General features: G+C 51.4%; 1 protein-coding gene across 1 annotated transcript in view; it reads right to left on the bottom strand.

Moving 5' to 3' along the window:
* Nucleotides 1-1,113: 1,113 nt before the first annotated feature.
* LOC119458337 (serpin B3) overlaps nucleotides 1,114-24,481 on the bottom strand; it is a 28,943-nt gene continuing 5,575 nt past the window's right edge. Inside the window, exons 2-5 of the mRNA XM_037720171.2 lie at nucleotides 21,538-21,919; nucleotides 20,031-20,342; nucleotides 3,469-3,725; nucleotides 1,114-1,465 (exon numbers count right to left, since the gene is read on the bottom strand). Of these exons, the coding sequence (XP_037576099.1) occupies nucleotides 1,114-1,465; nucleotides 3,469-3,725; nucleotides 20,031-20,342; nucleotides 21,538-21,919 (1,303 nt within the window). The remainder of the gene's footprint in view (nucleotides 1,466-3,468; nucleotides 3,726-20,030; nucleotides 20,343-21,537; nucleotides 21,920-24,481) is intronic.

The following is a 24,481-nucleotide window of genomic DNA, read 5'->3' on the forward strand; positions in this document are numbered from 1 at the left end:
GCGGCACATAACATACGCTGTAGATTGCACAATTTCAGTCGGTCTAAGCGATGCTGTATATGAGCCGGGAGGACGAAACGGCGCGTCAAGAGACGCGCAGCGGACTCTGGCGACAAACACGCTCGCAACCGTCAGTCCAAGCGGCGTTGTGCAAACACCGCTTCATGCAGATAAGCAGTGATGTCACGAGTACGAAGAGGGTGTTTGATGTTTTCCGAGGGAAACGCTTCTTTCCCCTACGCCAGTCGCCAATACTTGTGCCGCTCTGCAGCTTAGCGTGACGTCAGCGGTACTCTTCGCCACTAATTCTTATTTGGCAGTTTTGTGCCGCTTTATGCAATGAACACCGATTGCATCTCACCCTTATCTGTACACGTACGTGACACTGTGTTGACAGCCGACTTTATTATCCTGCATTGAAATGATTTTCCTTCCCCTGCTGTCTTAGCTACAAAGCCCAAACTCAATGAACAAATTTATGACGCCTTTACGGCGTAAATGCACAATGAAATACACTGGCCCAAGACACGCTTTGATTCAGTGTATTTTGAGCGTGACGCACGTTATCCAGGTCTTGTCACGTTAAACATCGAAAATGTATCCTGCGACTTTAACGTAAGTTTTGCACTATACAAACATATTCGTTTTCGCTTTAGAAAGACTTGTGGTTTTGATCTAGGCATGGCCCGCACCATTATGCGAGTTGTTACCCGCGCGTTATCGCGTCTCTTTGGCCGTGGTCTTTGACGCCGTGGTCTACAGCTACTGCTAACAATGGGATATTGCATAAAGAAGAGTAACAAAAAGCAAATTGGCTGCACCATAAAATTTTACAGAAAAATGCATTGGTGCGCCACGCAAGTATAATGGCAGGCGAGGCGTCTTGTTATCGCCACGTTGTTTCCCACTTGCTTAAAGCGGGAGATACTAGTAGGCCGTTGGTAGACATTTAAACTGAGGTCGCAAGTGTGGACAAAAACAGCAGCACTAGAAGCGCTTCACTCTCGAGGATACTGTATTTGTCTCCATTAACTCGAACTCATCGAGTGCGGGTTGAAACACCCGCTGCAAACGCGGCTGCATCCGCATCCCCCGCCGTGATAGCCCGTGAAACTAAACCAACTTCTTGACGGAGCCGAGCAGGAGCACGACGTCGGGTCTGCGCTTGAGCATGAGCAACATGAAGGGCCGGTCGACCACGAACTGCGCCAGGCTGCGCGGCTCGTCAAAAGCGGAGCCGCTGCTCATTGCGCTGGAAGAGTACGCGGTTGGTGCGGGAGACAGAGACCCGCTCGGTGGGCTTGTGGGCGGACTGGCGCCCATCGACGGCGGAGAGACCACGCCGCGGCCAACAGGGGGAGTGGAGGGGGCGCTATCGGAACCCGTGGCGCCCTTCCGGTTGGCGTGCAGGACGGCCACGTGACGCGCGCCGGACAGGTGTGCGCCTTCTGCCTTGCTCAGGTACCTGCGCCACGAAGGACGCGTGTTTATACAGACAGATAAAAACAGTTTTACGTAGGCATAGTCAGAGTAACCGACATTTATCAGCTCGACGCCCGAGTGGGAAGCGTGACATGGTCGTCCTCTTGGGGACGTGCACTATGTACGAACATCGCCTGGTATTTGAATGCCTGCATGTCATTTGGGCAATCGTACGCATACGAACGGCGGAAGAAGTATCGCGGCGGAGAGTCAAAGTTACCAGACTTACTATCGTACTCAGTATGGGCAGCAACACGGAGCCGTTGCTGCAGTGACGCTCTCGAGTAATAAGTGGAGAGGGTTTCGCCATTTGAGCAATGCGCATAACCAGTGCTTTCCGTCGTCTGCTTTCTTCGCGTAGCAAATAATACACTGGTCCACCGAGCAATATCGCTCCATAGCGGATAAAAGAAAATTGGCCGCGTATCTGCTTGCTTCGTTGCAAATGACGTCGAAAGACGCTAGTCTTCTGCTGCCCCTGATACGTAACACCCTCTTCCCCCCTCACGCTCTTCCCCTCCCCTCTCGCTCCTCCCATGATAGATGCAGTGGAGATTTTGCTGAATCCAATTCAAATTTCACGCGTTCGCCCTGCTCTCGCGCCATCTGTTGGCACCTTTTATTACTGTTGGCGTAAAGCCGGCTACAGAGCCGCGGCTTCAGTCGGCTTGGTTTTAACGCGTAGCGTCTCTGCGACACCATTTCTAACGCGCTGATTTTTCATTTACTAACGTAAAAACCAGTCCAATATGTATTCTTCATTAACTTAACGCTGCGGATCACGGTTATGTACATATATTTTGCCTCAAATACGCCTGAGGTTTCCTTTGTGCTGTTTAATGTTGACGAGTATGACCCCGTGCCACCAGTGCTAGTAGCTTGGTTGGTTTTGGCAGGGCGGTTGAATCGAGTGAGAGACAGACAGACAGACAAACTTTTTCCCGTTTAGGCAGTCCAAGAAAGACTGTAGTCTTTAAAAAAATACACTGGCTCTCCAGCAATCGAGAGTAAATGTAAGCATGAACCATATGGCGTCCTTTGCTGCTTGTGGAGCCGCCGCCTTCTCTCTCTTTTTCCAACAGTGCAGCGTGTTCAGCGTCTGTCGCTACTTTTTCTTATTGTCGCGGACCGCTCACGACTCATGGACCACTGGCGTTTGAAAGATCACAATCCAGTGTATGGTGCCCTCTATCTGCCTTTTGAACGTCGCTATTGGAAATGACAAATAAAACTTCAGCGTACTATAATTTACAGCTTGGGTGATATCGTGAACAAACATTAGGAAGAAATCGAAAGCAATATTTTTTGTAACTTGTTTGGGAAGAAACTAGCGTGTGCAATGCGGTCATGTTTTAGGGGTTGGGATCCAGAGACCAAATTTTTCAACTTTTGACTGGTTGCCCGGATGGTCTCGTTTTGTTCTCGCAACGATGCCCAGGTATTCTCGTTTGAGTGCCCTGATAACAGCACTGGCTTTTGGCTCAATGTCATTTGAAGGACGCCGATAACGTGAGCTAAAAGCATTTCATGCTTAAAATCTCAGCTAGTTTACTCTGTGGATGTTGGATACCAGCGGAGCTCTTCTTTGACAGTACGCAATAAACGCGGCCTCCCCATACCAGCGCACGCAACATACTAACTACCTATTCGGTTCCTTGCACAGGCGCAGAAATGCAGCAGGTGGCTTGTTAGCAACCATCTGTCATAACAAATGATCGATGCGCACTACAGCGATTAGCACTCCCTCGGGGCAGCCAAACCCAGCAGCTGGCTAAGTCGGAAGCTGGGGTAGCTGTCAAAACTGCATCACGTTCACGCTTCGCGACATCTTGAACATTACCAATCACCACCTAATCGTTCTCGAACCATGCAGTCTGTCTCACACCGTACAACTGAATCCGAAATGTCTCCAGAAAGTGCCTCTGAAATTTCGCATACACACAGCCAATGCTCAAACGTTTCATGCACACGGGCCCTAAAATATACCTAAGGTTCGCCTCGTCCGTGAAGAGCACGCCGAGGCCCATATCCTTCAGCACGGGCCCCAGGTCGGTGACGCTCCGCAGTTTGAGCCTGGGCATGTACACCGTCACGTTGTGCCGCTCCTCGAGTCGCGCAACGCAGTGAAGCAGGCGAGCAGCAGTCAGGCGCTTCTCGAGCGCCGCGAGACCGTCGAGACGCCGCGGCAGGAGCACCACCAGCGACACGTCGCGGTTCTCGTACGGAAGCTCCAACACCGTCACCTGCACCCCCGAGGAGGGCTTCACACCTATGCAGGCTCCACCCTCCCCCCCACTGTAAATATTGACGATGCTGCGGGAGTTATCGTCCACATCACGAAACATCTAACCCGGCTTGTTTCACCCAGCGAATATATGTGGTACACGGTTGAGGTGTCGCAGTGTTCACAAAGATTAACGACAAATTCAACACGTGTCCAAACAAGACAGACGTTCACAGGAGCTTAAGTTAGTTAGTTAATTCAGGTTTAATGGCGGAAAAGCGACAGAGGCCATGCTGCGCCAGCCACAAGGTATTAAGAAATGAAATGTTAATGTAGCGAAAGTGGCGTTACCTTATATTCTATGTAAAAACCGGCTTCATTTAGAAACTTGAACAAGTCAGTGAATGGCACTAGCGGATCATCTCCCAATAATGAGGCGGGGTGTAAAGGTATGTGTGAGTTATACAGATTCTGCAAAAGTTTCCGTCTGTGTGTTTCTATATGTGGACATGTCATAACAATGTGCATTACTGTGAGAGGTTCATGACATTTATCGCAGGTTGGCGGATCTTCTTTTCGAAGTAAGAAATTGTGTGTCAGATGTGTGTGCCCTATTCGAAGTCGACATAAGATCACCTCATAGAACCGTTGCTGGTGACTGCACGATTTCCACTCGCCAAGCAGGGGTTTGGTTATGTGTAACTTGTTGTTAATGCAGGAGTCCCATTCTTGTTGCCATTTTAATGTCAGGGCTTTGCGAATTGCTCGGATACTGTCTTTGTATGGAATTTTTGAGCGAGTTAGGTCTTTGTGCGCTGCCATGGCCGCGCATCTATCTGCCGATTCATTCCCTGGTATCCCAACATGGCTAGGGACCCAGCAGAATCGTATGGTTCGTCCGTATTTGTTATTCACAACCATGTTCAATATATCGCCAAGCAGCGGTTCACAGGCGGATTTTAAATTTAAAGCTCTGAGTGCACTCAACGAATCGGTGTAAATGACAGCACTCTTCTGTTTGTCGGTGATAACTTTGTTTACTGCCGTCCTCATAGCCATAACTTCGGCGGTAAAGACTGAAGCGGAATTATGTATTCGAATGCTATTTTCCCAATTTTCCGTTACGGTTCCCACACCCACGTATTCTTGTGTTTTAGAACCATCTGTGTAAAATTCTGTGTGATCTTTATATTTGTCTTGAATAGTGCGGAACTCTTGCATTAAGTGTTCTTGTGGGGTGTCCTTTTTCTTTAAGTGGGTTAGTGTCCAGTCACATAGTTGTGTAAAATCGCACCATGGGGCCAGTCTTTGCGGCCTTTCAGCAATCTGCAGGACCTCATGAGGAATGTTATAAATCTGACAGTATTCCTCATGTCGTAAGACAAGTGGCCGTATATCATGTTCGGTTTATTTGTGTAGTGTACTCGAGAATTGCATTGTGTTACGATTTTGTAGCATATATGTTGTGATGTTGACCGAATTCTCAGTACATAGGAAAGGGTTAGTAGTGCTCTGCGGTGCTGTAGGGAAGGCTCATTGCAGTCAACGTATAAACTTTGGACAGGCGATGTTCTGTAGGCACCGCTCGCCAATCGTAGGCCAAGATTGTGAATTGGATCAAGGCGTTTAATGTAGGATTGCCTGGCTGCACCATAAACTACACTACCGTAGTCGAGAATGCTACGCACAAGGGACCGGTAAATACGTAGTAGGCATATTCGATCAGATCCCCAGTGCTTGTGCGATAACACTTCGAGAATATTTAATGCTTTATTTGCCCTAATTTTTGTTGTGTGAATGTGGGCGAGGAAGTTTAGTTTTGTGTCAAATGTTACGAGCTTAAGGCTTGAAGTTATAGACAGTAGTAGAACAAGGAAGGAAGGTGGCTGGAGCCGATGACCAGGGTACTTGTCTTCGTCAGGGTCGCTGTCGAATCGCCAGCCCTGCGTGAATCCACAGTACGGTTTCAGCGATAGCTTCGACACTCGCAATGACCACATAATGACCTTGATCAGCAGTGACCGAGGAAGGAGTGTCGCTGGAGCCATTATTCCGACAAGAGGGCTTGTCTTCATCAACGCAAGTGTTAATCATTGTTACTGAATGATCATTCTGAGTGCCGAACCTATGGCTGGAACTGTACTATTCATTCACGCAGCGGTGGCGTTACGAACTTTCCAGTGCCATACAGGAAACGACCATCCCTTTAGACCAAGTCCGTGAAGGTCGTCTGGCCGGCCACCATAAACACGCGAATATACCAAATGTGTCGCAGTTTTCTTACGTTCGGAAGAATGCAAAGGTATCCCTTCAACACTGTCCAATGTCCAGTAAAGCTTCTGCAACCAGTTGCGGAATGTTTGTGTGATGACCTTGTTTTTATTTTTTTCAACTTGTGTATCGATTATTTGCATATCAATTGCTTTCTTTTTTCTACTGCTCTGTATCCTGCCGCCGCTTTGCTGCCAGGGTGGAACAGCAAAATCAGTCATTTCCTCAGTCTTTAGTCGTGTCTCCTATAACGTGTTGTTTGAGTATTATGACTGATTACGGCCGATTTGGTCGGGAACGAACACAGGTTTACTTGTATCACATTACCGTCATTTCGGAAGCTCTCCACGTGAGAGTTGCCTTCCTACATTCCAAAAAGTGCTATGCATGGACACTATATCTCCCAAGAAAATTGTTTACCGAATTCGCCTTGAATAAGCCAAAAAAAATGTGGCACTAAACAGCTAACCAGACATTTCATGCAAAGTTCGGGCTTATCGCAGACGCATTGCAAACCGTATCCGTGTATCTACACAAGCGTAGCAGATGTTCGTTAGGATCGAAGATTAATTTTTATCATATCTTTGTATGTTCAAACAATATTCCAGCAAGAAATTGCGACTAATTATGAGTGCAATTTTCTTGTCTGTCCTTCGTGAAAACACTGGTCAGCTTTATCGTCATTGTGCTTTTCTGTTCTCAGGCATCCACATCTGGTGTTGGCAAACATTTACTACAGTACTATAGGAGTGCCACAATAAAACAAAGCTTTCTTTGACTATACGGACACAATATACATTCGTAATATTCGGACGCCATATTTGGGAAATAAATTTAGGCAAGTTTATAATGCTTTCAGGCACACTGGTCAAGAACTGGAAACATCGATATACGACTTCTAAACAGACGGTCCACAGACGAACCTCTTGGAAAAATCAAAGTACCTTCCATGAAGGTGGTGAGTGGCAGATTCCATCCGGCTGCATGAATGATTCATGGTTCGGTTCTAATTAGCGTACAGCCATTTAAGTCAATACGTTTCTTGTTTCGAGTGTCAACCATGTATGGCTCATTTCGCAATGCGGGATTTTTTATCATCCAACCACGATCTTGTATTCATGTGCACCTTAATATGACAAGTTTTCAAGACGAAAGGGAAGACTTCCATAACTGTTGGCGTTGGCGTATGGTTGTCCCTTCTAACTACGTCCTTGCCGTTAAGTATCTCCACGCTTCACTAAATGATATGTCTCATGCCCTTCGATACCCTTCATGCGCCTAAAGAACACGCCGCAGCTATTTCTTTTATTTCCTTCATGTGCCAATAATTTCTGCCTGTTTACCTATTATTTTCGACACTTTTCTTGCCTTTTCAGACACATTCAAAGCGCACTGCAGCCAGACAGATTGAGAATTGTAATGATTCAGTAAGTTTTGTCCACTTTACAAAATGTGGACCCCATGTGTGCACTCTCTGCAGGAACGTAAGATTTGAGAAAACGAAGTATTTTACTTTCAACATACTTCGAAATCACCTATTCAGGCACGTTAAAGATAGGCCTGCTGTAAAAGGCTGCCATAAACAATTAACGAAATCAACCTGCCACACAACGGCACACAGGCTACGTGAGCAAACAGAAACAGCTAGACATCTACCTTCCGGCTGATTTCAATAAAACACTTTCCAGATATTATTATAAGTTCCATTCAGAAGTGCGTCAATATACATGCGACACGATGTAATCATTACTGCTTTTGCTTTCGATGCGCTATCTTGGCGCGCATAATTGTGGATATTGACACGTGTACTTGTTTATCTTTCACCGGTGACCGCTTTTCACCAGCCAACAAATGTTGAACGTTATCCCTAGGCCCAGGACGGCGCCTGTATGTATCGGAAGTTTCTCGAACGTTATCGATGCTTCTATCTGTTGTCTGTTGTCACCGACGCTCATGTAATCTGATTGTATGAGCGACGCGAATTGTCTAGTACTTTCTGGAATACACGCGAGGCACCAGGGCTCCGGAACCTTCGATTACTAATGTATAAATGCCAACGCGTTTCGCCGCTGATCAGATTTCGACGATCGCCGGTTGTGTTCGCCGCTATCGATGTGCTTCGAGTGTAACTTGCTTTTGTGGGCACAGGTTCGCCCAATACAGAATCAGTTTCGTCATTCACAGTTCTACGACTGCTTTCATCACCGTCACGATTACGTGGAATCTGGTGGAGGTGTTCTGGTGTTCATGCACCGGACGCCCACGAAAAGCCGTGATCCAAGCCCGAACGCCGAAGACAGTACCGACGCTGCCCCGGACCATCGAGTTAGCCTCAGGCTACGAAACCAGCCCCCGGAGTACGGACGTCTTCAAGAGAAGGCCAGGAAGTGCACGGCCACGACCGCATCAACAATGACAGCACCAGTGCCGCCTACACCGATCGTGTTACAGCACCCCCGGCAGCCACCGACGTTTCCCGGATCAACATTTGAGGATCCGTAAAGCTGGCTGGAGACTTATGAAAGGGTTGTTGTATTTAACAACTGGAACATCGACGACAAGCTGCGCCATGTCTTCTCATTGGAAGATGCCACGAGGACGTGGTTCGAGAATCGGGAGTCGACCTTGACAACATGGGACCTGTTCCGCCATGGCTTCCTGCAGACTTTTACAGGCGTCGTGTACAAGGAAAGGGCCGAAGACTTTTACAGGCGTCGTGTACAAGGAAAGGGCCGAAGTTCTCCTAGAAGCCTGGGTGCAACTGCCCAACGATAACATCGCAATTTTCACGGAGGAGATGACTCGCCTGTTCAAGCACGCCGACCCCAAAATGCCAGAAGAGAAAAGTTCGCTTCTTGATGAGGGTGTCAAGCAAGAGCTCTACGCCAGATTGATACGCAACCCGCCCAAGACTGTTGCTGAATTTGTTTCCGAGGCCACAACCATTGAGAAGACGCTCGACATGCGGACAAGGCAATATAACCGCCGAACACTGTCCGCGAACAACACTGACGATCAAGCACTTGGCAGCGACGACCTGCGCGAGACCATCAGAGCTGTCTTTCGCGAGGAACTGCAGAAGCTCTTTTCCAGGTCGCAGCCTCATGTGGCATGTATCGCCGACATCGTCGAAGAAGTTCAGCGCTCACTTGCAGTTCCCGATGGACAGCCGCAATCGCCGCAACCCCAGTCAGAGGCAATGACATATGCCACCGTCGACCGCCGTCAAGGTCTCCCTCCACGACCGCACCAGGGCCCCGTAACGACGCAGTTCCGTCGTCCACCGCTACCCCCGCCAGCACACCCGCCCGTCGCCCAGCGCAGCTACCCGAGAAAGACCGACATTTGGCGTGCCGCCGACCAACGCCCGCTCTGCTATCACTGCGGGGAAGCCGGCCATGTCTACCGCCGATGCCCATACCGCGAGATGGGCCTATGAGGGTTCGCCGTCAACGCGCCACGTCCACAGCTTGACGAGCGGCCACGTGACATCGCCGACTACATCGCCGGAAGGCAGTGGAGACCCCGACGGCCTTCGCATTCGCCATCGCCTGGGTGTTACCTGTCGCCGCAGCGTCGACCATACAATGGCCCAGCCCAGGGCCGGTCCGTGAGCCCCTATCTGGGAAACTAAAAGCAGCAACCGATGGAGGTGCGGTTAATGTACGACGCAATACCAAAGATCCTCCGCCGCCGATGACGACGATTCGCGCATCACAACGAGGTATCAGCACACCGCCTGGAACGAACGTTCACAACAACACTTCGCCGACAAACGAAGACCTGTCGACGCGACGTAGCAGTAGCGGAGCAAGCCGACGCAACGGTGATCTGACGCCACGACAACCGCAACGCCAGACGACCGTCTACCGACCTAGACGTGCTAATCGATGGTCATAACGTCACCGCTCCCGTTGACACTGGAGCCGACTATTCCGTCTTCAGTGGCCCGTTCGCCGCCAAGTTGAAGGTGAAGACGGCCTGGCAAGGACCCAACATCCGGACAGTGGGAGGCCACCTATAAACGCCGCCTGAAATCTGCACAGCGCAAGTAACGGTTAACAACCGCACTTACCCGGCGAGCTTACTTACCCAGCACTGCTCCAAGGATGTCATCCTAGACATGGACTTTCTAAACCAACATGATTAAGTCATCGACTTAAGGTCCAAGTCGATAACGCTTTCAACGCGCACAGCGATACCGCCGGATGCAAACATCAGTTACCATGCCTTGAATGTGCTTGAAGAACAAGTAACCGTACCGCTTCGCTCAAGCGTAATGATATCCGTTGGTACCGAAGTGCCTGCAGACATCGAGGGCGTCGACGAGGGCGATCATCACTTATTGCTCAACCGTGAGATTTGCGTCGCTAGAGGCATAGTTGAGCTACGTGAAGGGAAAGCAAAAGTGGTGCTCACAAACTTCAGCCACGAATACAAGCACATTAACAAACGCCCCACGGTTGCCTACATCGATGAAATAGTACAAGCCATGCAGCAGTGCTTTCGCCTTCAGGGACTATAGAGAACCTGCAACGACGACTGTAGTACCTGAACCAGCTTTCGACGTAAATGAAAACCTTCCCAGGCATAAGAAAGAACAGCTAAAAGCCTTCTTCCTCCAATACAAGGACTGCTTCTCGTCGTCATCAAAAATTCGACAAACCCCTGTCGCCAAGCACCTCATTCTCACGGACGAATATGTCCGCCTACTCCGTCAGACCCCGTACCGAGTTTCGGCGCGCGAACGCGAGGCGATAAGGCAACAAGTCGACGAGATGCTACGCGACGACATCGTCCAGCCGTCCAAGAGTCCGTGGGCGTCCCCCATGGTGTTAGTGAAGAAGAAAGATGGACCTCTACGTTTCTGCCTCGGTTATCGTCGCCTCAACAAAATCATGAAGAAGGACGTCTACCCTCTCTCGCGGATAGACGACGCCTTGGATCGACTCGACAACGCTAAGTATTTTTCGTCGATGGACCTCAAAACCGGCTACTGGCAAATTGAAGTCGACGAGATAGACCGGGAGAAGAATGCTTTTATAACACCCGACAGACTGTTCGAGTTCAAGGTCATGCCGTTTTGTCTTTGCTCGGCACCTGCGACTTTCCAACGCGTCGTGTATACTGTGCTGGCAGGCTTGAAGTGGCAGGCTTGCCTCGTCTACTTGGACGACGTCGTTGTGTTTGCCTCAAGCTTCGAAGAACACCTCCGGCGCCTTGAAGCAGTTCTTCAAGCAATCAAGACCTCCGGACTCACGTTGAAGCCAGAAAAGTGCCGCTTCGCATATGAGGAGCTCTTGTTTCGTGGCCACGTAATCAGCAAGTCTGGAGTGTGCCCTGACCCACAGAAAACTACGGCCATCACTGACTTTCCTGCGCCCGCCGACAAGAAGGCAGTGCGTAGATTTCTTGGACTGTGTGCCTATTACAGGCGCTTCGTCAAGGACTGTTCACGGATCGCCGAGCCACTGACGTACCTCACGTAGGCCGACACCGAGTTTAAGTGGGAGACGCCGTAAGTGGAAGCATTTGAAGAACTGAAGCGGCGCCTGCAATCGCCGCGAATACTTGCGCATTTCGACGAAAACGCCGATACCGTCCACATCGACGCAAGCAGCGTAGGACTCGGCGCCGTGCTTGTGCAGAGAGATGACGGACTGTCATGAGTCGGACGCCGGCGGTACACGAAATAAACACCGCATATCCACGGGGTGAATTATGATGAGTGGGAGGGAATCATCGGTAAACCGTGAATCTTCCGTGTAATTCGCCCAGTCCCGCCGCACTAAATCGAACGATTGACTTCCACCAATGACACGCGCCATATGTGACGTCATTCCTATTTTATAACAGCGCCCTTCATTATAATTGCACCATCTCCCGCTTAAGGGGACGCTAGCACAAACGCGTTAGAAACGTGCAGTACTCTCTAGTAAGGAGGAGAGGCCACAGCGTCTTACGCAGCCGTTTACATATGCCGGAACGTGCACCGCGATTGCCGACGCCATCACATGACTGCTGAAAGAGTATAACCCCCGAATTCATAAACGCTCCTCGACTTGACTTGCCACCGCCTTGGGCAGCGCGTTTCGAACGCGCTGCCCAAGGCGGTGGCAAGTCAAGTCGAGGAGCGTTTATGAATACGGGGGTAAGGCGGAGAGGCCACAGCGTCTTACACCAGCTTCTTACACGGGCCGTAACGCGCTAGCACAAACGCGTTAGAAACGCGCAGTCTTTCGTTAATGTTGGGTATTTATTGTCATCGTGGTGCGCTTCGTGGCGTAGTGGTTAGCGCCGCGCGTTCGGAAGCGAGGGGTCCCTGGTTCGATTCCGCGCTACGGACACAACTTTCGGAATTTTTTTTTCATAAAAGTAGACGTGGCTACCTACTATATACTACAGAGGAGGGACAGACCCACACCCTAAGGAGCTTCGCCCCTAAAAGAAGACGACGAAGATCGCGGAGCGTTCCGAACGGCGCGAGCGCTCGAGGCACGCGAACCGAGGTGTGGTCGAGGCAGAAGCGAGGCGAAGCAGCATTATCGACATGGCTCTTGGGCTGGAAGGTCGCTTCGACAGTCATGCTCTGACGACGGGAGAGCGGAGAGCCCGGCCACGAAGCTCGTAATGCTGGCAAGGCCCAGGCGTAGCTGTAGACCTCGGAGACGTGCGGGCGAAGCTCCTGGGACCGGCTGCTGCTGCTCACGGTGGTTCCGGTCCTCTTCACAAGAATCCCTCTTCCTCGGCCGAACCCGATCAACCGATAATCACCAAGATACCGGGTCGCCACACAGATCGACGTAGGGCGAAGAACGCTTCGCGAAGCCTAACCGGGCAATTGACACGTCAGCGGCGGCTACCGGGACACCAGCCACGTATTCGGTCAGGTCGACAGAACCACGAATCATTGGCACTTACGGCACCCGTAACACTCCGAACGAGCACGACGTAGACTCAACGACAAGAACTTCAAACCCACGGTCCGTAAGAGCCCACATTTCTACTTTGCGACGCAGTTAGGCCGGGGTGGTCAGACTTTTATGAGTTAAGGCTAGGACTGACTTAGGGACATTAAGACGGAGTTAGGCTCCGAGATCGAGACAGTGCTTTTGATAGTTTGTATTTATTCGGAGTTGGGTATTTTACATTGAGCGAGCATCTTTGTTAAATTATGGCTTTAGTTTTGTGTGCCTCGTGCTTTTACCGTCATTGTACATATTAAATCCTTGTTTGCTGTGCTGCCAGTCGTATCTCTCCTCCCTCGAGGGTAACGCCTGTGCGCAAGCCGCCGGCTCCCAAAGAGTAGGTGACACGGACTAGGACAGATTGTATAAGTTACGGTAGTCAGTCGCTGTCTAAGGCGGAAGCAAATTATTCCACAACAAAAAAGGAGTGCCTCGCCATCATCTGGGCGACATCAATGTTTCGCCCCTAATACAATGGCAGGCTCTTTAAAGTTGTGAGCGACCACCACACCTTGTGGTGGCAAGCTAACTTAAGGAATCCATCAGGACGCCTCGCACGATGGAGTCTGAGACTTCAAGCATTTGGCATCACTGTCGTTTACAAGTACGGGCGAAAGCACTGAGACGCCGACTGCTTGTCTCGCGCCCCCATCGAACCCCCGCCACAGGACGACCAGGATGACGACACTTTCTTGGGACCCATCAGTGCCGACGAATTCGCCGAACAACGAACCGACCCAGAACTAAGGAGCCTTGTAGACCACCTGGAAGGCAAGACCGTCACTGTGCCGAAGGTGTTCAGGCGAGTGTTGGCGTCGTTTTTCTTGCAAAACGACCTTCATCTAAAGAACTTCTTATCCCTCCTAGCCAACTACCTCCTCGTGGTACCCTCAGCATTGCGCCCAGAGGTTCTGCAAGCTCTTCATGACAACCCAACGGCTGGACACCCCGGTTTTTCCCGCACGCTCGCGAGGATACAAGAAAAATACTACTGGCCTCGCCTCACTGCCGACGTCGCCCATTACGTAAAGACATGCCAAGACTGTCAGCGACGCAAAACACCGCCGACAAGGCCAGCCGGATTTCTACAGCCGATCGAACCACCTCGCCGACCATTCCAGCAGATTGGGATGGACTTACTGGGGTCTTTCCCGACGTCGACGTCCGGGAATAAATGGATCGTCGTATCTACGTACTACCTCACCCGCTACGCCGAAACAGAAGCCTTGCCCAAAGGCAGTGCCGCCGAGGTAGCCAGATTCTTCGTTGAGAACATCCTTCTGCGTCACGGTGCCCCAGAAGTCCTCATCACCGACAGAGGTACGGCCTTTACGGCAGATCTAACTTTTTACGGCAGATCGACGTAGGGCGAAGAACGATTCGCCAGACAAGCCATCGCCGGACCACCGCCTACCACCCGCAGACGAATGGCCTCACCGAGTGCCTAAATAAGACAATCGCCGACATGCTGGCAATGCACGTCGACGTCGAACACAAGACTTGGGATGCCATCCTTCCGCACTTGGCCTTCGCATACAACACGGCCGTGCAAGAAACGACGCTCATCGTGCCGCTGGTCTCCGGTAGGATCCGGACAATGACGCTTGACACCATACTACTGGACGTCACCGACGAAGACAATCTCGTTGCCACCTATTTGCGGCGTGCCGAAGAAGGTCGACAGCTCGCCCGCCTGCGCATCAAGAACCAGCAGAGGACCGACAGCCGGCACTACAGTCTTCGACGATGCTATGTCGTGTGCCAGCCCGGCAACTGTATTTGGGTCTGGACTCCGATACGCCTTATAATACTCTGAAATCTCCTGAAATCGAAGCAACAGTTCTTCCTCTAGGTCATTGGGGTTGTTAGGAGGTACCCGGGAAATGAGTGCTCGGGCAGCTGTATCAGCAGCCTCATTCCCCCTTACACCCTGGTGACCTGGTGTCTATACAATATTTTAGTGGAGGGATCTGTGTCCCTCATACAGGTTCACAGTATTTGCTCAGCAAGGGAGGTGATCCAGCCTGCCTCACAATTTCGACATGCGCGTCGCAGATCGAGAGTCGGATGCTGCCAATGCAATGGCTACCTCCTCCGCCTGTGTTGCTCCCGGTGCTCTAAAAGAGAGTCCGTCTATCTCAGGGGCGTAGCCAGAAATTTTTTTCGGGGGGGGGGGGCAAGCTTCTGCTTTCCTCTACGTCACGTGATCGATAATAAATATCGGTAGTTTAAGCAGACTCTATACATGTATATCAAAGACATGAGACCCCCCCCCCCCCCCCTCGCGTGTGCGTGTGCTTGTGAAGAAATTAAGCAAAAAAATGACAGCAGATCCACGAGGTGAATGATGATGAGTGGGCGAAGCTCCGGAGGGAATCATCGGATCTCCCGCTTAAGGGGACGCTAGCACAAACGCGTTAGAAACGTGCAGTACTCTCTAGTAAGGGGGAGCGGCCACAGCGTCTTACGCAGCCATTTACACATGCCGGAACGTGCACCGCGTTTGCCGACGCCATCACATGACTGCTGAGAGAGTATACCCCCCGTATTCATAAACGCTCCTCGACTTGAACTTGACTTGCCACCGCTTTGGGCAGCGCGTTCGAAACGCGTTGAAGGTAAGGTGGAGAGGCCACAGCGTCTTACACCAGCTTCTTACACGGGCCGTAACGCGCTAGCACAAACGCGTTAGAAACGCGCTAGAAACGCGACCTTTCGTTAATGTTGGGTATTTATAGCCATCGTGGTGCGTTTGTCCATGTCCGCCTCGTGGCGTAGTGGGCTAACGCCGCGCGCTCGGAAGCTAGGGGTCCCTGGTTCGATTCCGCGCTACGGACACAACTTCGGAATTTTTTTCTCATTTTTCTCAGACTGGTTACACACTTCTACTACTACTACGACGGGGACGGAACGGGTGCCGCTATAAGGAGCTTCGCCCCTAAAAGTAAAGTAAGCTCAGTAAATACAGTAAGTACGACAAGTACAGTGGGCGTTTGGAGCAACGGTCTCTCATCGCGCCACTGAATGGACCAGCCTTCGAAAACGCATCATTGAGACGGCCCGTGCGATCGGAGAAGACATCATTAATTGTTAATTTCCGTTAAGCGTAGATGGCGTCGTCCTCGTCGGGGCGAAGTGCGTTTCACAAGTCAAGGACGACTATACGCGTGGAAATGCACGTGTGACCAGGTTACACCTACTCCCATAGCAATAGCTTGTTCGCTGCGTCTTTGCGCTAGAAAACTTAAATACGCGCAAAAACGCGTAAGGCTTTTTTTTTTTCGAAGCTTTCGTCGCCCTGCTCCCTCATATGAGAGGGTTGCATTTCCTGCTGCAAGTGCATGGGCCGCTGTGTCTTCCGCTGTGTGCGAGCGTGCAGCCGTCATTTGCCTTTACGTCAACAGATTCAGAATTGTACAGAATATTTCACCGCACGGCATAGATATGGCATGTGTTACATGTACGCATTTTAAATAGTGCGTGCAACTCATTTCTGCTTCACTTACGCCAGTGCAAGCGGCCTTGTACCTCACAGAACCTCGACTGATTGGTGTGCTAGTGATGCAGGAAGGAACCCCGGTCTCGTTCAGTGCATAGTGCACATAATCAATTTCTCAGGACGCATGAACTCCGACGAGAACTGTCAGCGCCTGCAACAAGAGTTTACTTACGCTGTACTGCGCACAGCAGTAATTCATGCATGCTTGTCGGCTGTCTGTTTCGTGCATTCTGTTGCGAGTCGGTGGAATTTCACTGCTGTCATCAACCCCTTCGTGTGTACATTGCTGGTTTGGGATTCCACAACAAAACAGCAACTACCAGCCTTCCGTAATTGCTGGTTTGGGATTCAACAACACAACAGTAATTACCAGCCTTCCGTAGGGGCACAATCGCAAACAAGAGACGTTTCTCGCGCAGACTACGTTCGCACTTGGGAAGGGGCAAGCGGGCGGAAAGGCCAAAGCGGCCACAAAATTTTTTCCGCGCCTGTCCAAGTTGTTCACATTTGTTTTGCTACCGCCGCGGCCGCCGCTGCCGTTTTCGTCCAGATCCATCTCGTCTGCGTACGTTTGCCGGCGTGGTGGCGCTCATTATCGCATTATTTCGAGCGGTATGTTCATTCTTTGACCCACATACCGTCATCAAAAGTGATCATTTTACGCAACTCCGCCTGTCATCTGCGACCTTCGGTAAATTCCTCGTTGGCGTTCCGTAATTCTCCTCACACGGGCGCGCTAGCGCTGAGTCACAGGTTGGTGCCTAGGCGTGATAATATTTCTTTAATAGCTTTTATTTACAAGTTGTAATAACATTTCATCATTTCGTATTGCCGGCACCTCCAGGACACCAAAGGGGCAACGGGAACACCACAGCTAAAACCCGGGCTGGCCCTTGTGTTGGGGCTCGCCAAAGCCTGCGCGTCCTACGTGGGACCTATACGCTCCCAATCTATCATCGCGACGAGAAAAGCACCCCGCGACTTCTGCAACATACCGTACACGTGCGAGGAGAATTATGGAGCGCCAACGAGGAATCTGCCTAACTATTGTCTGCCGTGGAAGAAGAAATGGCTTTTATACTTCTACCTACTTGTTTTCTAGAAATGGACAATTAATAAACGGAAGACGCGGACACCTCGGAAACGGCGGTGGTAGGTTCGCCTGGCTTTGCAAAAGCGCGATAAGTTGGGTCACGCCAAGGCTTCTTTGCCGCACCTCCGGTCGCGCGACGTTGAATACTATCGCGAGTATTGCTGACAGTATGTTTTAGTGCCACTCTTGTCGTAGAGCAAGGGCTGGTTCTTCATCGCGTCGATCAGCATTACAGCCTACACTTTTGGTGCCATGTTCAATTTTACGACCGGTTGTTTACATGCTAGTGTAGCTTCCAGTGAAGCAGAACGACTTTCCGCCGCGTTTCCGCTTCGCCATGGCGAAAAAATCGGCCCGAGACCGATTTGGCTCGCTGCCTGTTTTTCTGCCTGTTTTCCCGCCTAGGCGGGCGGATTTTTGCAAGATTTTGCCGCTTCCGACAGCTTCGAGACCAAGTGTGAACGTAGCCTAAGATCCTGCGCGAGCGCGGCCTATAACCGCCACCTCAAGGGAAGCGGCGGAAATGTATACCGGATATTTCGACCACCTGGCGTCTTTAACGTGCACCTAAATCTAAGTAAACGGGCCTCGAGCGTTTTCGCCATCATTTTAAATGCGGCTGCCGCATTTGTTGCTTCATTTGTTGCGCATTAGTTGCTTCAGAATGCGGCCGCCACATTCTCGCCCAAAACTTCACAGAGTGTCAAAGCCTTGACAAACACCGTGACAGTTTTTCCATATAGAGACATGATTCGCTGTAAATTACCAACCCAAACGGAAGCGCCCAGGAATGAAATTGTGATAGTAGCACCGGTTTCATGAATTATGTCAGCGCGAAGCGACGAGAACTAAGGGTGGGTAAGTGTGTGTGTTCGTCTGGGGAGGGGGGGGGGGGGGTTGCGGAAAAAATTTCGGGGGGGTTTGAACCCCCCCTGGCTACGCCCCTGGTCTATCTGCCTTTGTTCGTGGGCCACCGCTGCCGTATACCACCCCCGTGGGTTTGGACCGGCGATGTCCACGTAATAGACTCCGTGTTTCTGGCTATAGTATCTTTCTAAGGCTTGTGCCCTAGCTTGTCGGCGCCCATTATGGTCCTCTTTGTCCATTTTCGTGGGAATTGGGTGAACTATGGTGGCGCGTCGCCATAGTTCAGGTATATTTACCCGCTCCTGTATGTGTACGCCGTGTTGTATATGTAGTTGGGAGGACTGGGAGGCAGCCCTGCTTGGTTGCTCAGACCTCCAGGCCCATAAGGCCTTGGTCCAGAGAGCCAGGCTGGCGGCTTCCACTAATGGGGTCCTGGACTAGGAATCCCACCCAGTATGCAGGGCCCCACAAGAGGGCCCACCTCTCTCTTTACGCTGAATAAATGCTTTTTACCACCACCGATACGCCGACGATAACTCAGGGAGAAACTGTTATGTCGCTATTTCGGACCCTATAAGATGATCCGACGTATTGGCGCACTGGACCATGAGGTCGTGCAACACGGCATTTCGCAATCACAGTGGCGCGACGCACGACCTGAAGTCATCCACGTGGTGCGTCTTAAGCCTTTCTACGCCCACTGACGAACTTAGGTACGTTGTTGCTTTGTTGTGTTTTTTTTTATTATTTATTACGCGTGGTTTTGTTTTCGCTTTCGCGTTTTTTTGTAGCATCGGAACGATGCGTTTTAAGGGGAGGGTATTGACACGTGCACTTGTTTATCTTTCACCGGTGACCGCTTTTCACCGGCTAACAAATGTTAATCGTTATCGCTAGGCGCAGGACGCGCCTGCACGTATCGGAAGTTTCTCGAACGTTATCGATGCTTCTATCCGTTGTCTGTTGTCACCGACGCTCATGCAATCTGATTGTCTAGTACTTTCTGCAATACACGCGGGCACCAGGGGCTACTCCGGAACCTTCGATTACTCATGTATAAAAGCCGACACGTTTCGCCGCTGATCAGATTTCGACGATCGCCGACTGTGTTCGCCGCTATAGTTGTGCTTCTATAGTGCAACCTGCTATTGTGGGCACAGGTTCGCCCAGTAAAGAATCAGTTTCGTCATACACAGTTTTTCGACTGTTTTCTTCACCGTTACTACGCGACATCTGGTGGAGGTGCTTTTGTGTTCATGCACGGGACGCCCACGAAAAGCTCTGATTCAAGCCCGAACGCCGAAGACAGTACCAACGCTGCCCCGGACCATCGAGCTAGCCTCAGGCTACGAAACCAGCCCCCGGAGTACGGACTTCAAGAGAACGTGACACTATACAGAGTGTCTGAAGGAGTTTGCAGCACCTATCTACTCATCCTACATACGAATCCATTCTTTGACTTCGTGTACCCGCTGATGCATTACGTCTTCTCTCTTAGAACGCGCGCTGAGTGAACATGCTCTACCGCGGAGCATGAGATTCCCCGCCCTGCCCGCGGAGCCCTCGGCGCTCTTTTCCTTCTCATCGTGTGCTGTGCATATAACGCATAAGCAGGAATGCACGGACCTCAAGCTCCGAGCATCGGTACATGCGGAATGAGCCCGTCTGTCGCATCATGGCCACGGTGACGGCGGCCTCGGGCGTCTCGTGGAAGTCCCCGCTGACCGGCTGGAAGGAGTGTCGCCATGCTCCTTCCAGGCGGATGCACGAGAATAGCACGACCAGGCTGCGCTCGTCCACCGAGCCCGGCGGGAAGATGTCGTGGCCCGGCTTGAAGGCGAACGACGAGAGGGCGCGCGCCAGGGCGTCCATCGACAGGCGGCACTGCTCGGCATCCTGCGCGAAGTTGCGCCTCACCAGCAGGTACGACAGGCGCTCCTGCGGAAGCGGCGTGGAAGCGCCAGCTATGAAACTTGCTTTCTTTTTTTCAGAAGAACGAACGGAGGAGCACGGAAAATACATTGCAGCTTTGTTAGATTAACTACAGGATGTGATCTTGACATACGCATAATGTGAAAAAGGTGCTCATGCTCTTCCGATCTGTTCAACAGGGCCAGCGCGTGCGTATTTTCATTTTGTCAAGGGTGCAGACACGCGAGATCTGCGCCGCCTTTGCCGACGCTTGTGCGCATATATGAGTTGCGAGAGAAAAATGTGCGGACCACGCCTCGGTACAACCTAGTAGTACACGTCTTGTTCCGTTTGTCCCGACCTAGCCGATGGCAACGCGCACTACGCTAGAACTCGAGCACTTAACTTCCGTCCAAACGCCATAACAGCCGCCGATAAAGTCGGTAATGGCGAAGCATACAACACATTTTCAGTAACAACGTGTAATTATTTGGTCGGCGGCCGCTAAAGCGGCATCTCTATACCTAAGCCCCTACCCTCGCGATTCACTACTCTTGGCAGGAACCCTCCGTGTTAGGACTAGTGGTGAAGCGTAAGTAAATAAATGCCTGGGATGTCAAAGCGGGGAACTATGCAATATTATGAACAAAGAAAGGGGGAGAACCGCAGAACACGCAGTTCAAACAATCGATCTCCCAATAGCGAGCGCAGTACTGTGACCGCTATTCCACAAAATGCAAGCGGAGAGAGAGCTTATTCCGGAGCATTTATCCGCGGTCGCGTAATTCAACAAGGAAGAAATCGAGGAAGATAATTGCCCCCAGACGGCCTGCATGAATGGCCTTATGATGCTGTCAAGGACTCAGACAGCGCGCTTATCCGTGCTTAAGGAATGCAGTGGCCTGAAACATGGACCCCAGCCATCGACACAGCCTCTTTCACGTCCAGTACATGGCCTGCTTGGTAAATCTGTTCGACTTTTGTTATCTTTCCATCTCCAACAAAAAAAAAAAAAGCTCAGTGCCGTGCTCAGTCATAAAACCTGTCACTGTGGGCCGCGAAGCACTGCTCGCGGTTGCCATCACGTTGGATTTCTACCGACTCAGCGTGGCCGCAGCGCGAAGAGTTCCCAAAGCGGAGTACGACGTCGCCACGAGTGTTCGCTACGCGATGGTCGAGGCTCCTGGCGTATGCAGGGTACTGATGGCGCGGTGCCTCATACCTGCATCTGGTAGTAGGAGTGGGCGAGTGGCACGCTGTCGTCGTGGAAGAGCGCCATGAAGCACGTGTAGGTGAAGTGGTGCACGCGCAGCTTGGGCCGTCGGAAGGGCGCCAGGGTCGCTCGGGCCACGCGGTCGTAGGAGCGCGCCATGCGGAACGGCGCCCAGTGCACGTGCAGCGCGCGACCCAGGGCTGCCGCCGAGGCACTGGTGCGCGACGCGCAGCCGTGCAGCAGCATGACCAGCATGCCGGCCAGCAGCAGGGGTGACACGAGGAGGTTGCGCGTGTCGCCGCCCTCGCGCAGCTTGCGGCTCACGTCCACCGCGAACTGCAGCAGGCAGCCGCTCATCTCGGGGGCCATGTTGAACGACGGCTCGCGCAGCCTGAGAGCAACGAACCTCCGTCACCACGAGAGCATAAAACAAACATACCATTATCCGGTCGGCAAAGCGTAAGCCTCAGTAACAGCGCTCGCCCCCCCCCCCCCTTTTTTTTTTCGCTAATCGTCAAAGAGCACGCAAGTGTCAAATTTACAGCTTTCTTTTTATTGAGATGGCAATTATATGGACCCTCCCGGTGCATTTCCGCTGTCGCCGTAGTCGTCTTCGCCGTGAGGTTCCGTATAAAGCCCACGGGCGATAATATCGTCGCTGCCCCCCGTATGCTGTATGTACGAGTGAAAGCATGCGACGGTGAGCCGGCAATCGTGGCTTACGCACGCAAGGCGGGAAGCGGGAAGGAAGCGCGCAGTCTTCCAGTTGCGCACAACGCTTGAGGGAAAGGGTAGGGAGGTGGAGAGGCCGCGCTTTACTGCGGCCGCGCGCTCCCGCCGGGCCGGGAGCCTCGGGTGGAGGGGGCGGGGCGTTCTGCGCCGCGAGCGCCCGCCCGCGTGGCTGTATTTTGAAAGCCGTCTGCGGCGGGGGCAGAGTCCGTCCCGCAGCTAAGATCGCCTTGATGCGAACGCCGGCACGAAGCTCAATTCGCTCGCTGCTGCGGCCGCGCTGATCACTCCGGCGTTTCGTCAGCGAGCTTTCGCGGTCATCGAGTGAGATGCGTTCATGTTTGCTCGTGCGCGCGACATCATGCTTGTTAATTTAGTTTGTCTGCCTATGTTTACAAGTTTACACGGCCGACAAAAATGCTATCCGTACTTTGAATATATATCCACTTATTTGCTATCGCAATTGATGATTCGCGTGTCGTCTGAAGCTGCGACCTTTTTTTTCGTAATATAGATTGATTTCTGATCACAGTGCATCAAGGTTAGGCCGGAATCACAGCAACATGCATATGATATATATACAGGCTGTCCCAACTATCATGCACCGAGATTTAAAAAGAGAGCAATTGCTTTACTGGAAAAAACCTAGCGCATATTGTTTCCAGTACAATGGAGTAGCCACCAGTTAATTTTTTCATTACTGAGATTTAATTACGTCACTGTAATTAATTATCTAACTCGATAACTACTGTCCTAATTATCAAAGTGTCAGTGATAAAATTGTAGACCAACATGAAAAATTCCCAATACAGCATTCTGTTGCGCAATACGCGGTTCATGAAGGTGTTTTCCGAGCGTGGAAGAAGCCCTCGTATACACGCAAAATGGTCGCGCGAACGGCCACTCGAGGCACTTTGCATGTATTCGCGGGCTTCTTTCACGCTCGGAAAAACACTTCGCAGTCTTCGCACTACGAGCACTTGTAACGCACTCCTCGAATCTCCGGGGCACAAACTCCGCATAGAACTCTGGCACGAACTCCCAACTCTGGAGCTCCAACAGCAGTAGGCAAGAGCAACTGCTGTTGGTTTTTCTGAACTGGGACCAGCTGCACCTCACTTTCTCTGAGCATCGATGTTCATCACATATTCTGAACAAGTCATCTTTCATGTTCTGCAGAGCTTGTACCAGCTCTGCATCACTGGACATGACAATATTTCCTCTCCATCAAATTTCTTCCATGTAACAATTGTTAGCTATTTCACAAGCTGCTTGCTAGCGCCCCCTACCTTGTACACCGCGATCTGCGGCCGAGACGCGTCTATTGTGTTGTGGGAGTGTGTGGCAGTGCGAGTGCGCGTTCGATAGTGCGACGACGAAGCTGTGCGAGTGTGAGCGCGAGTTACCGTGTGCGTGTTCGAGGAACGCTATGTGCGAGTTCCTGTGCGATAAACGTGAGCCCCTGCGTTGCTTTCTGTGTGAGCACTCTTCCCTTTCCCTTTTCCCTTAATAAACCAAGTTTTATTCAATCAAACCACTGTGACCTGTGAGACGCGGCTGTCTTCAACATCTCAGAAGTGGGATTACTAGGCCTAACGGACTGAGCGGCACCATGAATAGAAGGGAAGTTCGGAGTGGAGACGCCCCAACCGACAGCGACAACGAGAGTGGTGTTACTAGTGAGACTGTGCGTGAGGCGGTTTCCTCCATGGGCACCGACCAAAGTGATGGTGTTACCGTGCGCGAACTATTGAACGCCCTTGTGGAAAAGGACCGCGTCCTAACGACTTTGTTAGAACGCTTGACTCCGTCAGCGACGCCACAGCCCATGTCCGCGGGAACGCCTGGTGGAATCGCTGCGTTCCAAGTGATGCCCGACCTAAGCAACAACATAACAAGCTTTAACGGTTGCGAGGACGCACCCTCAGCAAAGGATTGGATTGAAAATATCCTTACAACTGCGACGCTGCACAGCTGGCCTGAGTCTTTCATGCTTGAGACCGCAAAGTCCCGTTTGACCGGACCGGCGAGAGGCTGGCTGCGTTCGAGGAGATCCGAAGTCAAAACTTGGAGCGATTTTGAAGAGCGTTTTCGGCGAACCTTCGTGAGCCAGACGCGTGCGGCGGAACGCTGGCGCAAAATGCACGAGCGAGTGCAACAGCGCAACGAAAGCTCGGTGGCCTATTTTCACGCCAAGGTGCGGTTGTGCAAGGAGGCGAACTTG

Source organism: Dermacentor silvarum, chromosome 7, assembly GCF_013339745.2.
Source record: "Dermacentor silvarum isolate Dsil-2018 chromosome 7, BIME_Dsil_1.4, whole genome shotgun sequence".
In the NCBI taxonomy this organism is placed as follows: domain Eukaryota; kingdom Metazoa; phylum Arthropoda; class Arachnida; order Ixodida; family Ixodidae; genus Dermacentor; species Dermacentor silvarum.